We start from the raw sequence: 15,094 nt of genomic DNA, 5'->3' as shown, positions 1-15,094 counted from the left end.
ATTTCCACTACATTTTATTTACATAATACCACAATTCAGTAGTGTGCAAAGGTGTTATTCTGCCCGGGGCACAAACCGCTTTTGGCAATTAACCAGCGTGATGGAGTGGGGGGGGGGCTGTACGATTATGGCCCAAATAATAATCACAATAATTTTTTTTTATCAGTATGGTAATCAGGATGATTAGTCACGCTTATTCTTTATGTTCAGGAAAAATCTATTTTTATTGCGCTACTTTTTAAGGAACAATATGTAACAGTTTTTAGTGCAAAATGAATCTTTAAATGAGAATAAATTCTGGGTAATAATAAAAAATAAATGTACCTCAAAAAAAGTCTACTTTACCAAGGGTGAACTCAATAAATGTGCTATTACAAAGTGCAATCACGAATTGGAACTTAATGGAAGCAAATACAGTTAATGCATAAAACGCAATAACATTAGACGGCAAGCACCAACTTTACATTTGAAAATCCCCGTCGTCAAAATTGTGAATTGTCAAGAACGGGTACGTCTCCGTTGTTCTGCTTGACCGTTGGTCAGTTGCGCTCGGTCACAAACTGCAAAGAACTCGACAGTTGTGATTTCCCTCTCCGTTTACTTTTGCCGTTTTTTCATTGCAGTCAGACCAGCCGGAAAGTTGAAGTCAAGGCAGCCACTACAATGATTGTTAATAGTGTCCTCTCCACTAACGTGCTGCGAGGGCCAACTTTAAAATAAAAGCTTCATATACTATAGCAACCCTGCCGATTGTGTGGGGCCCATGAAGGCAACTGTGTGTGTGCACACACTGTGTACAATGAACCTTAGTATTGTCCTCTTCAGAGAAACTCAAAGTAGTGACAGCTTGAGTATGCCAATCCCTCGTGCCCGTCCATTGCGTTTGCGCCGCTGGCTGCTCGGGTACACTTGAGTTGACTGACTATGTGCTGAAAACGTGCAATACGTCACGTGACGTCATTGCCCCAGACGGCTCCGTTTGTAAATATTTCGCCTTTTTTCGATATTGTAGTTAGCCGTTGTGTGCATTTTAGTTTGGGATAGTGAAGAATATACTATGTTTCCTTTGTTTCATTAGTCATTACTAAAACAAAGTCTGAAAATTGGTCGACACTTATGACATGCAAGTATTGAATCAAGTGTCTTGGTTATTGACTTTCCTCATGTTCCCAACCAGTGTAGTTTGGTAACGATAAATATCTGTTGTCTAAGCAAACATAGCATGTTTTAATATCTACATATTTAGCTCTGGATCTCGTAACCAAAAAAGTATTGGCACATATATCAAAGTAACTGTAATCTGACTACTCTTATATAAAAAGTAACGCGTTAGATTACTAATGACGTCACCGGACTGCATTTTTTTTTAGTAACGCGTTACCGGCATCACTCTTGGCCTGGTAAAAAATAGAATCTTTGCAAATATAATAATTGAGCCCATAGCGTAATATTGTACTAATATCACGTTATTTAACTTTTTTGTTTTGGCTTTAACTGTAAAAATGCATACTTTCTCTGTGTCTCTCGCTCTCCCTCTCTCCATGTGTTTGTCTATTTAACTTGATGGTTATCATGTCCTTGACCGCTTCTCTTATAGAAGCCCATACCGTAATAACGGCCCATAACATAATAAATTTGCACTTTTTAAAATGTATCAACGTAGTATATAGCGTTATGGACTCAGTTATTTATTTATTTTTACCAGGCCAATAACGTAATAACTTATTAAACGGGCACACTGCTAAGGAATAGTTAAGAAAATCAGTGACAGCAGGAAAAAGAGTAAAATCTGGACACATTTCAACATTATTGACAATACAAAGGTGAAGCTGGCTCCACGAACTAGGCATCCTTCCACACAATGCGAAGAATAAAGAAAAATAAAGCATTTGTAGCCGATATTAACGAAGGTGCCAGTGTGTCTACTGCAACGGTTGCTGCTGATGCTGGAGACTGCATTGCACCAATGTCAGTCCCTTCTGAGAGAATCTTCTCCAAAACGGGGCAGATCATTTTGACAGAAGAAACTGGACCGGCTCCTCCAAGCCAACTACTACTAGGAGAATAAAGTTGTAAAAATAGAACTCAATAAATAAATTAAATAAATAAATAAATTCTTGTGTACAGTGCTCTTTACTTAGATGAATCAAGTTGACGACAGCATGTTTTATATAATTTACTGTTGGCTGATTCTTGATAACCAACCAGTCAATGAGGAGCTGACAAAATATTCGAGGTGATCCGGACTCGAATTAAGTCAAAAGAGGATTTTCCACCAAGTGTTTGAGAGTTTTGTCAACTGAAGACTGCAATTCAGTGATGGAACTAATTGAAACACTTTAAAATAATTGCACTGTGGAGATTTGTGAAGATTACTGACATCCGTTCCTCTAAAATGAGACTGACGAACCAAGGGAGTTATAATAAAGCAGCTTTTTGATACTGTACATTAAAATTGTAAAATATATATCACAGCATTCCTTTGGCAGTCAGATTCCGTGCCAAATGAGATCAGCTTTTATTGGCTCACTAACAGGAATTCCAGCTGGAAGAAGCGCCGTAAGCTTTTAGCTCCTTAATGTTTTTTATTTTAGCTTTCCAAAAACTATGTTGCACCTTATGCTACTGTCATTATTTTTATGGATCATTTGAGCTTCTCAAGTATTCGTAGAAACAAGCCAATGCAAAAAGGTGCAAAAAGTGACCTACTTATTAACTATGGAACTATTGTCTACTTCTGTGAAAGTGCCATGCAAAATGTTAAGAATAACAACAATCAAAACTTGATTTTATCTCTAAGCATTTCAATTGTGGGCGCGCATGTGTGCGTGCATGCGTGTGAGTGTGTGTGCGTGCGTGCATGCGGGTGTGTGTGTTTGCGAATTGCTCAGAGGTTATTAGTACTCTATATTGTATGCTATAAAAGGAGTTGCGATCTGATATGATCTGAGGCTGTCACGGATTATATATGTTATGCAAGAGCAAGAAATATTCTTTGAAAATCTGTGTTGCAGGTACTGTACTTGTTTCTGTGCATAAAGAAGCATTTGCAACTCTATCATGCATCATAAAAACTGATCCACAGCTGAAGCTTCCCAAGAGTGACAGAGTTCTTGTATTGGGCCACATGATTGCGCTATAGGTTTTCACACGCTGACATTGCAGACGATTTAGCCACCAGAGGAATAATACAGGGATTGTACTGAGACATAGATGACCTGATTTCAGGCCTCTCTGCAGAAAAAACATCTGGAACTCAGGAATCCGTGAATGAATTTAATTCCATATTTCCGATTTTTACTGAGGCATCATAGAGCCAATATAACATCCCAAATTTTAGAAAAAAGTTCTTCAAAATGTCGGAGCTTTAAGGAAAAGTGTCTGGGTCGACTACATGATTTTCCCTTTTTGTCCCGAAAATGCGCTGAAATTCGCCCATACTGCTAACCTAACTGGGCTTGGGGGGCCGTGTTCACGTGGTTGAAGCTGTAACCATAGTTGTGCTCACTCCGGTTGGAGGAGGCTTGCTGTAGAAATAATAATCCATCCATCCATCCATCCATTTTCTACACCGCTTATCCTCACTTGGGTCGCGGGCGTGCCGCAGCCTATCCCAGCTAGCTTTGGGCGAGAGGCGGGGTACACCCAGAACTGGCCACCAGCCAATCACAGGGCACAGATAAACAAACAACCATTCACACTCACATTCACACCTACGGGCAATTTAGAGTCTTTGATTAACCTGCCCTGTCCTGCATGTTTTTGGGACGTGTGAGAAAACCCACGCAGGCACGGGGAGAACATGCAAACGCCACACAGGCAAGGCCGGATTTGAACCCGGGTCCTCAGAACTGTGAGGCAGATGTGCCGCCTCATAATCATAAAAATAATAATTAATAAAAAACTAATGAGTGACATTGTACAGTATACCTAATGTACTTGCCTTTGTGGAGGTAAAGAAGACTGAAAACCATGATAACAGTATTTTTAGTTTCCAGACATCTGGTGTCCCGACTCCAACTGTTCTTCAACGGCTGGAAGCCTCTCTTCCCTCCTGGTAGAAAACACATACGTGCTGAATGTTCCACTTTCTGTCCAGTCAACTAGAGGACTGAGACATTTTCATGTGGTGCACCACAGTTGTCATTCACATGTTTGAACTAAAGTTTTTATCGGTTTCTTTTCTACCCCAGCATAGCCAGTGTGCAGCAAATGAAATATAAAGATAAGCTGTCTGGGAAAACCGTGTTTACTTCCATTTATGTACGTTTTTCCCAGGTGGGTTGTTGGATTAATATCATGACTTGTAAAACATTCTCATTTGCGTAAATACTGTACAGATTAAAAAAAATATTTAAAGACCTGAGATTTAAGTAGCGTTAATAATGCTTTCTATGCAAATTTTTAAAACACCAGCAGTAATTCTTGGGCACTGTGATGTGAAGTACAATAAGTTATTACCTGAGTTATCAATGAGCATTTTTCTATTTGTTCAAATTCAAGTTTGTCATAAGCTGCGAAGTAATGCACTGAAATACATGTGAATGTAATGTGGAATGGAACTTTTCAAGATACACGTCTTTGCAGTTGCGGGACCAGTTGACTTTGCCTGAAGCAGCTTTAGGAAAACATACTCAAAGTGTGAAAACAAGCACAATCTCTATTGGGATGACAGAGAGCCAGCAGATAAATAACCCAATTTATAAATCCACATGAATCAACTCTGTGCATGTAGGAAAGATAAATAAATGGTGGAAGCCACAATAGGATTAATGAAGAAATAAGAGGATGATGATAGAGACCAAAATGAGAAGAGCTTGTGACATCATTTAGGTAAAGTACAGCAAAAGGAAAGAGACCATAAATGCAAATATAGTATCGTTTATTGTCCTGACCTAAGTTAGTTAATAGATCTTAAATACAGTTCGAGGGAATAAATTAACTTTTAGTGTTCATCATTCTTCACTGGAATGAACATCAGCAGCGCGCCAACCTGCCCCTCGAGATAATGGGTCATCCATCCATATTCAGACCGTGTCATCAGGACAACGACGATACTCTATAATCTTGTTCATAGACTATTATCATGCCAGTGGGGACAAAGACAAAGTGGCAGCCAGAGGCAATCTCAAATGACAAGAAGCCATGAAAAATAATCCAAGAGAGTGGTATCAGTGAGAAAATTGACCACAGACAAATTTAGCAATTATTTGTGTACGTGTAACGGATGCCAACTCGCTGGCTTGGAACCTCGGGGTGTACCGCACCGGATGACCACGTTGGTGCCATGACCGAGATTGGGAGTGAGGTTTTCGGGGCTCAGTGTAACTCGCGCTCTGCGGACGTACATCATATGAACCTCACTCTTTGAAAGTCTGAAGAGTTCCACTGGCCAGTAGCAGCCTGGGCTTCCCGCGCACTTTGCTCTCATTCTCAACCTGGGCAACGTTGGTCACATTGGTACAAGACTAGGGCAGAATGTCACATATGTCTGATTTGAAGGGAAAAAAAAAAAAATTCCCTTTACATTGAAACAGGTGGTTGTACTTGCGTGAGCATATGTATGATAAAAATCAATTATAAAAACAAAGTGACTTCCGTGTAGCTGGTATGATACCGTTACTGATCTACTGGTGACCAGCCCAGAGTGTAGTCTGGATGGATGGATGGATGGATGGATGGATGGATGGACGTAAAGTAAGCTTTGATCAAAATGAAACTTGTCACTGTTTTAATCAGTCTATAAGTTACAATTTTGCAACCACTGTGCTGGTGTGGATTTGCAGAGCACCTCCAAATTAGGCAGAGCAGAGGCAACCTCATGAACCACGTATCATGGGCGGAGATCCTCAAATGATTACATTTGAATTCATCACTCAAGGTTTATGTTTTTGATCAAATCGGGAAAAAGAGAATGGCAGATCTCAGGGCATCGAATCGATGGCAACTGGATTGTTCTGGTTGTTTTAGCAGATGTTTTGCCTCTTATCCGAGCAGGCTTCATCGGTTCTTGCAACAAGGTTTCCTCCCACATCCCCAAAACATGCATGGTAGGTTAATTAAGAACTCTAAATTGCCCGTAGGTGTGAATGTGAATGAGAGTGGTCGTTTGTTTATGTGTGCTCTGCGATTGGCTGGCGACCAGTTCAGGGTGTGCCCCACCTCTCGGTCGGAGTCAGCTGGGATTGGCTCCAGCACGCTCGCGACCCTGGTGAGAATAAGCGGTACGGAAGATGAATGAATGAATGAATGAATGAATAAATAAACAGTATACAATGTATTTGTATTAGCTGCTACTTCTAATCACAAGAATAAGGATATTCTTTAAATATTAAAAATGTATGAATTGCGGTTTGGATCAAAGAGGAAAGTGTGTGGAAAGTTATTTTCTTTGAGTGACGAGTAAAACTCGAGCAATGGGACTGACTTAAAGTGCTCTGCCAGAAGTGTGTCAGACTGCATGTCATTGAGTTCCATCTGAACGTCACCAGCTGCATTATACACATTGCAAGTGAAGGGAGATGAAACTATGTTCATGTCACTCTCAACTGTTTTTAAGTCTTGAAATTGCCTTAAAAACTCAAAAGCAGTCATTTGCCTCTGTGAAGATAGCGCTTCCTGTTGTTGTCCCTTGCATTGACTGCATGCAATATGAACACTCCTAAATAAAATTTTCGTCAGAAAATGATTTATATTTTGGGGTGATTTTGTGTGCTATGACGTAACTTGTCTTGACTGCTGCTTCTCTAAACCCTTTTTAAAGTCCCTGCCTTTTTTTTTTTTTGCAGCTAGCCTCCGACTCCTTTTTGTGCTCTCCAACAGTCAAATTCTTCTATATTTCCTCCGGCCACCGATTGTAATAGCCACAGTACACGTGCATGCCACATAACTTATATTTTATTATCTATGGAGCAAATTGAATGAGATGTGCAGCTAGTGAAATGAATTCATAAATACTGCCGCTGCTGAGACTCTACTGAAGGTGGTGCATAGTTGCACAGCCTGGTCTTAGGGGATTTCAATAAGATTCCACATGCAAAATGACACACAATATAAGTTGAAAAAAAAGTAATATTTTGGGTGTTTTTCTTTCTTTTGTTACGAAAGTCCTATGTCAAACAATCAATTAGGAAATCATAAAAAGCTGCAATCTGTAACACTCACAAAGATGCCATAGACACGCAATGCTAAAACTGCTGAATGTTGTCAAACAAACTCTTTATCTTTCCCTACTTCAAAGTGATTAGGGTTAAGATATTGTGGCATATTATTTCCATAGCATTCAGTAATTTTACAGTCGTACTGCATTGTTAATAAATGCATATCATGAAAATCAAATTCCGTAACACCCTAATCAATTTGAAATAATGTTTTGTTTCAAAGTCAATGCATCCATCCTTTTTCTGAACCGTTTATCCTCACAAGGGTGCTGTCACCTACCTCAGCTGATTCTTTATGTGATGGTGCTTTAATTGAAATTGGTGTGGAATCCATAGCTCCAATGTCTGGGAGACCCTTGTTTAATTTTGACTTGTTGGTGATGTCTTTATGGCAACTGGATATAAATTCCCATATCAACCCTGTTAGTGAAGGATCATGCAATCTGAGGTGAGGTGAGGCTGTTCACTGCCGCGCTTCATATCTCTCTTGTGTTTGAAAAGGAAATATGCAAATCCAGCAATTTTACTGCGGAATCATGGACATTATTGGATTCAAATAGAAAATTAGTCAATCAACCAATAAAGCACGGACCAGAGAACGAAAATTGAAAAGAATTCTCTCTCATTATTATTAGTTTCTTGTTTTGTTTTTTTTACTCTTCAATGCAGGTAAGGGTCACCCTCCCCTTATCGCATGTCGATGTGGGAGGAGTACAGTTAACAAAAGTGTTTTTTAATATGGTGTCTCTTTAGGGCAGATTTTCTCCTATTGCGGGAGGATCTGGAACATATTCCCTGCAATAAATGGTTCGCTCTCTACATATACTGTATACACTGCAAATATATATACTGTATATATCGATACTAATCTTGAATGGTGTTACAAAATGTCTAAATGTAATCTTCGAATATTTGATGGTGATTACAAGAGTTTGCTTTGTGACACACTAAATGAATGGCAACAAATCACGCCAACACAATCCCTTTATACAAACGCATACAAACGTTCTGACAGCTTGGCAAGACCAGTAGGAGGATGTAACCACCGGAGGCTCTACTACTCAAAAGTGTGGGCCTTGTGTTAGATCATCAGTGCACATGCTATGTAAACATGACGTCTTTGTTTGAAATCCAAAGACCTCCGCTAACTTCCTGCTGCTGCTCTTCTTTCTCTCGTCGCATGTCTCCCACAGTGATGAAGAGTGTCAGGACCAGCACCGTGTACCTCGTCATCCCAAAAGATTTACTCTTAAACTAAGCCAAATGTCAGCAGCCAACAGTGATAACTGCATTGTTTTGTTTTTGTTTGGTTTTTTTTCCCTTCAGAACCTCAATGAGGGATGACGGATACTCACTACTATTTGTTGTCCTGCAATCAAACATGGGACCACAAGCACTTGAGCTGTTGATGTTAAAGCAATGTGACAGCCTCCGTTTAAGGGAGTGTCTTGATTGCAGGGCTGTGCAACCTTATAGGTGTGCGTGTGCGTGTGTCTGTGAGGGTTTCTCATTATAATGGACGACAGTCGGCACCGATGTGTATGACAAAACACAAAACGCATCAACATGAAATATCACAAGTGAGCCTTCACGCCAATGATGTTCTATCCCAACAACAAGTATACTTCCATTTGCAACACTTATAAAACAGCAGCCAGAGCTGCTTAACGAAACCCACAACATCCTATGTGCTTTAGCTACACGTGTATGTATAGACAGTTGTGCCTGTTGTGCTTTGATAGTTGTGCCTTGATATACGAGTTTAATTTATTGCGTGACCATGCCGTAATCCAAAACTCAAATACTTTCCTCATCAAAATGAATGTCACTGCCGTTAATCCGTTCCAGCCTCGCAAGAACACGACAAAAATGTTTGTAATGTGTTTTTAATCATAAAAATAGAGCTCTATAATCTTGTACATGATAAAAACATACAGGAATAACAATTAATTCAAATGAAAAGAAATTAAAAGTTTTTGGAACATTTTTTTTGCTTCAGTTTAATGGACATTATGCTACTCCTTCTGGTGTGTGCGCCTTGGCTACCTGGGGGCGGTGTAATACATATGGAGATGGTCTCCGCTCCTCAGTACGACAGAAATATGTGATTTCTTGCAGAGGATAAAGAATATATGCCTGTGAGTATCATTATACCACCCATCAATACGTACATGTTGCTCCACCCGTTGTGTTCAAATATCTGTTGCTTACAGCGTTATAAAACCACAACATACATTCTATTCGTGAGTCCATCTGTGGCGTTTCCCATTATGTGTCAACATTAGTCTGGCGGACTTTAAGGCAAAAACACCTTGGCATCCATATTATTTCTTCGTGTTTAAATTTATGCAATACTCTTATGTTTTTTTTTTGGGGGGGGGGGGGGGGGGCACAGCTCCAGATATTTGCTTCGCTCTGAAAGCCTGTAAACAGTTTATTCTCTCTTTCCTCCAACTGTCATGCTCACAACTTCCTATGTGCTAACACACACACACACACACACACACACACACACAAACACACACACTTATAGACACACATAAACACAAGATGAGACAGTCTGTAGAAATCTGAGGAATGAACAGAAGCTTCACGATGTGTATTCATCTGCTGTGGACTGTGTGACAACTTTTCTCCACATGCAGTTTGACATCGCGCTGACGCACGCACGCAAGGACACACGCACATGCACGTATTCTGTATTTACTTACCACATACAAACACCTACATCCAACGTAATAAATGTTCTATATTCCTAATGAGAATCTTGGCAATTATATTGAGCCTGAATCTTAGTTAAGCGCCACCCTCTTGACTTGTGTGAGTGGACATTGATCTCAACACCACTCAGTTTGAATTACAAGCGAGCCACTGCAGGGACGCTGGAGAAGCTTCTCAGTCAATCAACATGGCATCCCCCCCAGAAAACAGCAAATTAAGTCTTCTACTTTACAGGAATAACTTTTAGTCTGCTTTTTTTCTTGTTTGTCATGTGTCATGAAAAGTCAGCATTAACATATTCTTAAGGAGTCTGAATTCAGATTTTTCCATAATTCCTTATTGTGACCAATGTTTATTTCCTGGTGTTTCACTCATCCACAACATCTGCAGACCAGATACAGCATCTGTAAAGCAGACGTGGATTTCGGATTTCGGGGAGTTTCATTCCATGTGGGACAAACCCAACCGAGTAGTGTCCAGAAAAATATGATAAGAAAGGAGAGATACCGAGATGACGCTTTAATAGCATTTAGAGTACTCTACTGTAATATATATTATATTGCAATGTAAAATAATTTGCCAATTAAGTAGTGTTGTTGCTTACAATAGAAATAATACAATTATTTGAAGTTATCATAAAAGTGCATTTATACAAACAAAGGACCTCCCCCCATTATAAATGCCCTTACTTAATAGACACACCAACTACTGTAAGTAAACACCCCCAGATGCTATATCACAGAAAAATTAATTCTTGTGCAATGTGCATATCTATTACTGTACTGTATATTATCATACATAGTTAAATCTGTCCACATTTGAAAATGTTCTATGAATAGTTATAGCAATATATTATATCGTACATGGAACTGTGAATTTAAGGAATACCGGTAACTCTTTTTTGGCTATGTTAAATGTGATGTACTGTATATGTGATTTTTTTGTTGGATTAATTATTAAATGTGTATGTTTTCATTCATTTTTGTCACTTTTTACTGTTTTCTTAATAATTACAACCTTTTGTTTGAATCACACATCACTGAAACGCTTAAATATACAGCCAATTTCTTAAAAAGATGCCATAAAATACAAAGAAAAGCAATGAATTTAGGTACTCCCATCTGAAGAACAATCCCATCTCAGTGCAGCGTGTGAGATGATTGTACTTTCACACAGACAAAAGTAAAAGTAAACCAGCAAAGTTCCATCCAATAATGTATCAGTAACCGTACCTTTCTGCGCAGTGGTGATGCCCATGGACGGCTGCCCCAGACTGGCCTTCGGCTCCCACTTGCCCTCATCTGGGTGATAAACTTCCACTGAAGCCAACGGGGTCTGCAGCTGATTCATGCCTCCCAGGACCATAACCTGCCCCCCCAGCGACACGCCCGCAGCGCCCGCCCTCGCCGTGGGCAGTGGCGGCAGCTGGCTCCACGTCTGGCTCTCCACGTCCAGGACCTCCACGCTGTCCAGTGGCATGCCGGTCTCACTGCAGCCCCCCAGCACGTAGAGCAGGCCTTCATTGTAGATGGGGGTGCAGTAGACTCGGCGCTGGCACATGGGGGGGGACTGCTCCCAGTACAGGGACTTGACAGGACTCGCCGCCATCTCCTGCACGGGCATCTCTCTGGGATCGAGAGGAAGGGGGACACCATCACAGACCGGGCTGGGGAGGAAGGATGGAGGGAATGGGAACGGGTTGGGAAAAATGAAAGCACAACTGAAAACAAAACACATCTACAATGGCACTTAGTCATGCACTGACCTCCACCAAGGCCCACCTAGCCCGTGTCACTGATGAATCATGCTGTGCCAGCCCATACTGTACCACTCCATTACTGTGTATGTGGTGGTAATGCAGTTTTTTGGTTTGTTTTGTTTTTACCGCAGCTCCATCTGGTGGATCAGGTGTGTCACGGTGCCAAACTGAAGCAGGATAACGCTATCCTGCTAATTAACTGAAACTTTTGAATTTTAGAATAATTCTGCCAAATTAAGTTGTGGTATCATTTTTAAAATAAAGTTTTATCTTAATCTTGCTAACTCGAAGAGCAAACTCGTTCTAGCATAATCTTGCTAACAGATTATGAGGTTTGACAAATAGTAGTGAGTTTTATAGGTTGCATAATGTTTAAATGTTAATTAACAAACGTGAGTGAGCCAAAAGATGGCGCCAAAGCAATACTTTTATATTGGACAGGCCTTTGGCCTGAGCACAAAAAGAGTAAATAAGTGACTTTTTCATCAAATAAAAGAGCATGGGTTAAAAATAAATCAGCAAATAAGTGAATTTTCGAGTCATGAATTGCACATATGCGGGGGAACACTATACTTAAATAATTGGTTGTCAATATTTTAAATGACCTCTGATTTCAAATTCTATTTGTTACACATTAATGTATTTTTTATTCATGGTGACCATCGATTGGAAACCCTAAAACGTGGACCATGATGAAAATTAGTTTGACACCGTGGTGAAGAACAATTACTTGTTTTGCCTCTATTTCACTATTAGAGCTAACAAAGATACCTTATTTGTATTAAATAAATAATTTCCAGGCCAATTAAGTGACACTGGACAGCACACCTGATAATCTCTCACGGCACACTAATGTGTCACGGCACAGTGGTTGGGAATCACTGAACTACATTACCAATAAAGAGCATTTAAAACATAATAGTTTGAGTTGAGTTCCATCCATCCATCCATCCATCCATTTTCTGAGGCGCTTCTCCTCACGAGGGTCGCGGGCATGCTGGAGCCTATCCCAGCTGTCATCGGGCAGGAGGCGGGGTACACCCTGAACTGGTTGCCAGCCAATCGCAGGGCACATAGAAACAAACAACCGTTCGCACTCACATTCACACCTACGGGCAATTTTGAGTCTCCAACTAATGCATGTTTTTGGGATGTGGGAGGAAACCGGAGTGCCCGGAGAAAACCCACGCAGGCACGGGGAGAACATGTAAACTCCACACAGGTGGGGCCGGGGATTGAACCCGGGTCCTCAGAACTGTGAGGCTGACGCTCTAACCAGTCGGCCACTGTGCCGCCTTGAGTTGAGTTATAAGGTGATAAGCAAATGCAGACATTTGCATCCAAGAGATGAAATGTAGGATAGAAAGAGGGTTGTGGAGGAGAGAATGGAGGAGGTTAAAAAAAAAAAAAAAAAAGGTGTTTGATGTGAAACTCACCCCTCTCCCAGATGTCACACCTCCCCCTATATAAATGTTTTATTCATCCGGCTGTTGGTTTGTGAGCAGCAAAGCCATCTGCCCTTCACGTATTCTTTTTTTCCCCTTTTCTCTGGATCTGTCCTTCCCTCAGTCTGTCCTGCTAAGAGCCTATTTGGACTTGAATGTATTCCTCAGAAATATCTTCTGGTTTAACTACAAATCCCACAAAAACCTCAAGCGGCATCAAATCTTTTATATAAAAAAAAAAAAAAAAAAAAGGAAGCAGGGAGGGTGTATGATCCAAAGTCTAAAAAGAAAACTTCACAAGAGCAACGAAAAGACTTCCCTGGAAGTCCAAAAATCTTTTCATGCCTTAATTAGGCAACATCTCCATATCCCAGAGGAATATTCTCTGACTCATAGGAGCACATGCACGCAAGCGCTTTGGAGAAGGTTCCTCTGTGAGGCCCAACCTGCAAGAACACACAGAAACATGGTTTAAATGATGAGTCATAGTATAGATTGAAGAATATTGTCAAAATAATTTCAATAAATAATCCCATGATAGCTCTGAAGTCTGCATGAAAGGATGGAGGGCGTGTTTTCACTGAATGCAAATGGATCACCAAATGCACAAATGCAAATGACCTCAAGACATCCGACACTCCTGATCATCCTCACGTGGATACGGTTACTAAGGCAACATAGCAACCATTGTTCACGTGTTGTGTTTGGGCCACTTGATATATTTACAAGATTCAGCTGAGCTGTTTTTTGAAACAGTTTAAGCAATACGTCCCCAATACGAGAGATTTGCGGGTTTTATCTTCCATCCATCTTAAAATGTCTTGTTTTGACAAGTAGCTTTCCTCACCCACATGTTGCATCCATGTCAAAGGCATGTATGAAATTGTAACTGGTGACTGGACAGAACAGACCAAATTGATTATTTGGTCTGTACTGTTTTATTTGATCATTATTTGATGGTATGGTGCCCACGGTGTTTCATCTTTAAAAGTGATATGTCACAAATATTGAAAATGACACTGAGCAGAGGAGACAGGTGCAGATGAGTGAAGAGAGCTTGGGAAAAAGCACAAATCCTGCTTGCTCTGTGGTCCCCACATAGCTGTCAAGTCGCTTTGTAGTGTGGGCGTGACTTTGGGAAAGTTACAAGAATGAAATGAATGCCTCCTCATTCCAGTGTTTAACAGCGGTGTAGGGGAGGCGGATCTTTACTGTGGTGTCTCGTGAGATGATTAAAGAAGACAGCTATGGCTGTAGAAAGTGCTCTATTCAACTTGAGTTGGAATTGTAATGTTTTATATTTTAAGATGCTATTAAACTGATAGGATGGCATGTCATTTGAAACATTCTAGGAAACCAACTCGAGACTTTTTGAAGGCAAAGACATGGCAATGTCAGTTCCGTAATCTCCAGCCAATCGAGCTGTTTTGTAACCTTTATTGAGCCAAGGCACGTATTTCACATTAGAAAAATCTCTCTGCATTCCTACCCAAAAATGTCACGAAAAGTATATATATATAAATATATACACGAAAATAAATATTTATTTACTCACACATTTATTGACTCAGTGAAATCTGGACCTTTTTATTTGAGCACAAAGGTGATAAACCTGCATAAAGTGACAGAAGACACACACACACACACACACACACACACACACACACTTGACTTGTGTATCATGGCTTATTGTGTTGTATGAATGGCAACAGGTGTGTGCACAGGTTAATAGTATTGAAGAGCATTTGATTGTTCTGCCTGTCACTGCAGGTCGCTAGCATTGATAGATGAACACATACATTATTTGTATTCAATAAATAGTAAGTGTCAGCACACTCAAATGAAACTGGATAATTTCCCATGGCACAGTGGTTGGGAATCACCCCACTAGAGCGTGCGTTTCGTGGAGTGCAGACAAAAGGGACGGCAGCAAGACTGACAAACAAGAAGCAAGCGAAGGCTGCTGCAGTGAAGGCATGGCAAAGTGTCTGCATGGAGAAACCCAGAAT

At 40.4% G+C, this 15,094-nt stretch overlaps 1 protein-coding gene across 1 annotated transcript in view; it reads right to left on the bottom strand.

The window, feature by feature from the left end:
- The window catches only part of LOC133404614 (kelch domain-containing protein 8B-like), a 95,067-nt gene extending 81,783 nt beyond the window's left edge, over nucleotides 1-13,284 (bottom strand). Inside the window, exons 1-2 of the mRNA XM_061680673.1 lie at nucleotides 13,077-13,284; nucleotides 11,114-11,547 (exon numbers count right to left, since the gene is read on the bottom strand). Coding sequence (XP_061536657.1) covers nucleotides 11,114-11,504 — 391 coding nt within the window. The 5' untranslated portion in view covers nucleotides 11,505-11,547; nucleotides 13,077-13,284. The remainder of the gene's footprint in view (nucleotides 1-11,113; nucleotides 11,548-13,076) is intronic.
- Between the last annotated feature and the right edge of the window lie 1,810 nt (nucleotides 13,285-15,094).

Source organism: Phycodurus eques, chromosome 1, assembly GCF_024500275.1.
Source record: "Phycodurus eques isolate BA_2022a chromosome 1, UOR_Pequ_1.1, whole genome shotgun sequence".
NCBI lineage: Eukaryota > Metazoa > Chordata > Actinopteri > Syngnathiformes > Syngnathidae > Phycodurus > Phycodurus eques.
The sequence above is the reverse complement of the archived record's forward strand: the minus strand, read 5'-3'. Positions and strand labels throughout refer to the sequence as shown.